This window comes from Dipteris shenzhenensis, chromosome 24 (genome assembly GCF_047967505.1).
Source record: "Dipteris shenzhenensis isolate YYH24624 ecotype China chromosome 24, Dip_SZ_1.0, whole genome shotgun sequence".
NCBI lineage: Eukaryota > Viridiplantae > Streptophyta > Polypodiopsida > Gleicheniales > Dipteridaceae > Dipteris > Dipteris shenzhenensis.
This window is the reverse complement of record NC_141619.1, coordinates 8,352,022-8,354,819: the sequence shown is the minus strand read 5'-3', so window position 1 is coordinate 8,354,819 and position 2,798 is coordinate 8,352,022. Positions and strand designations below refer to the sequence as shown.

General features: G+C 48.7%; 1 protein-coding gene across 1 annotated transcript; it reads right to left on the bottom strand.

Annotated features, from left to right (window-relative positions):
* Window positions 1-229: 229 nt before the first annotated feature.
* On the bottom strand, window positions 230-2,551 carry LOC147886162 (uncharacterized). The gene has a single exon (XM_087395034.1). The coding sequence runs from the start codon at window positions 2,503-2,505 to the stop codon at window positions 250-252; it is 2,256 nt and encodes a 751-aa protein (XP_087251160.1). The 5' UTR covers window positions 2,506-2,551; the 3' UTR covers window positions 230-249.
* Window positions 2,552-2,798: the final 247 nt, after the last annotated feature.

The window sequence follows — 2,798 nt, the reverse complement described above, 5'->3', positions numbered from 1 at the left end:
GGTTCAGGCATCCTGTAACAATTTCCTCGCTAAATTCCTAGCAGGGAGGTCAGCTCAAGCAACTCACGGATTTCGCTCTGCTGACCAGAAAGGAGCAAACCCTCCATAGTAAAGGGAAAATGAATAAAAAGGAAGGGCTTAATCACAATGCAGTATGAAACTTTTAAATATTCACTCACTCAATCCTCAAAACCCGAGTAAAAGGAAACAAAATGTCAGTAAACAGGTGTCCAAGAAAAATGAATTGATTTACAATATTTTACCTTGAACTGCAGGCTTTAGCCTCCGAGCAATCAAACAGCCCTCAAACAACAGTTTATGTGTCTGGACCTCCGGAGTGACACCCTTGGATTTCATGGTATCCATTACTTTAAATGCATCTGTTAATTGATTCGCATCACAGTATGCACGAACAATGGATGTGTATAGACTACTAAGGGGCTTGCACCCCTTCCCTTCTATTTCATCTACAAGTGCTAGAGCCTCTTCCATCTTGCCTGCCGAGCACAGACAGTCTACCAAAGGGCTGAATGGTTGGGCAAAAGGAACAAGTCCCATTTCAATCATTTCCCCTAGGAGCATTCGAGGTACTTCAAAATCACCTGCTTTTGCAAAGCTATGAATCATTCTGCTGTAAGTCACAACATCAGGAGTAACTGTATCCCTCCTCACTTCCTTCGTAAGCCTCTTGGCTTCCTCTAACTTCCCTGCCATACATAGCTTATCAACTACCACGTTATAAGACGTGGTATCAAGAGTAAGATCATCACGGTTGAATCGAGTGAGGAAATTATAGACTTTGTCTGAATGCCCTGCTTTGCAGTAACCTTGAACCCAGGAATGAAATATATTGCGACTTGGCATGTGACCCCAGTCCATCATCATTGTCAAAACATGCTCTGCTTGTTCCCACTTGCAGCTCCAGCAAAGAGCATCGAATAAAACCATGCTCGTGCTCGAAGTGGGAATGCTGATGGTGGGAACATCAGAACGTTGGGCCATTCTAATCATCAGATTGTATGCATCAGCAGATTTCTCGTGCATGGAAAGACTGTATATAACCCGATCAAATATTGCAACATCAGAACCGTCATCTTTCCCATTCTCCAAAGGCCCTCCATCCTCTTTGACACCGTCCAATCGCCCTCTATCCTCTTCAAGAGTGTCTAAAGACCCGCCATCCTTTGTTGTCCTGAAATAGGTGACAGAATCGAAGGTGCTGACCATTGCATTTAAGATTTTTTGGGTTTCAGTACTTAGGTCTCCTTGACAGTGATCGCGAATAAAGACTTCAAATTTACTGGCATCAGGCACCAAGTCTTTTGATCTCATTTCATCATACAGCTCTTCTACAGCTTGTACTTGACCTTCCCGAGACAACGCTTTAAGGATATTTGTACAGGTGATGCAATCAGGTTTAAAGCCCCTGTCATTCATCTCTGCCACAAGCATACGAGCTTGCTCTAGGTCTCCTGACTCGATAAGTGATTCCACAATGGTAATATAACTGATAACTCTCGGAGGGAGCCCACCCGGTACAATGAGACCTCGTGAAACCATCTGGACAAAAAGTAAGGCAGCCTCCTTCGGTTGCTTAACGTTCAGTAAGCCAGCCACCAAAGAATGGAGAGTATCGAAAGTGGGCGAGCAGCCAACTTCATCCATCTGACGAAAGATTTGTAGAGCAATGTCCAGACGCTTCTCTTCGATGCAAGTGTGCAAAGCGCAGCTAAAATGATAGAAATCAGGCTGGAAACCGAAGGAGGTTTTACACTTTGCAAGAAAATCGAGCACCTCGTCCACCAGGCCAGCCCAGCCATATCCTCGAATCAGAGCCGTGAGTTTGCGGGGGGTCATTTGGCAGTTGGGCTTGCGAAGATCTTGAAGAATGGCAAGGAATATAGGGAAACGTTCCTTCTCATGGACCCAGAAGCGAGAGACGGCTTCAAGAAGGGTGTTCTCGGGTCGGAAGGAGGGGTTAGCCTTGAGGAAGCAGAGGAAGATGCGCAGGGCATCCTTGGGGTTACGGAGGCGAGAGAGGACGAGGGAGAGATTGGGGTTGGTGAGGGGGAACTGGGCCTTCTCAAGGGTGACTTCGATGGGCTGAGCGAGGTCTCTGCGGTAGAGGATGCGAGCGAGGGCACGTTCAAGCTCAGAGACGGGGGAAAGGGGGGGACGAGGGGGCAAGCCACGACGACGGAGGGAAGAAGAGGAGGTGATACGGCGGCGACGGAATTCATCAAGGGGGGAGGAGGAGGAGAGGGAGGAGGAAAGTCTGACCTGGTGGAAGCTATGGAGGGGATGCTGAAGCTGCTGGAGATGGAGAAGGGGGTTGTCCTGCTGCTGGTGGCGATGGCGATGGAGCAAGAGGAACTGCTGCTGCTGCTGCAGGCTATGGCTACGGCTATGGCTATGGAACAAGAGGAGCTGGCTATGGCGATGGAGATGGAGATGGTGTTGATGGAGGACGAGCAGAAGAGCTTGGTTGGCTGCTCTTGCTCCCATCTTCTTCTTCTTCCATGTGCTCTTCTCCGCCTCCCTGCTCTTGGTTTGGATACATGGACTTTTGGGAGTGGTTTGTCAATTTGACCCCGTTGGTTGCGCTTTTGGGAAACAAACTTCCCACCTCCTCCTCCAAACTCTCTCTCCCCTACCCTCTGTGGCTCTCCCTGTGTTTCCCCCTCCACACTTGGCTTCTCTAGCTCCTTCCTCGCTGATTCGTTCATCTCGGCCACAATTCTATCTGAATCTTCTAGGGCCCGGTTCTTTGGGGGGACTCTTTCTTGGGCAGTTCGGTC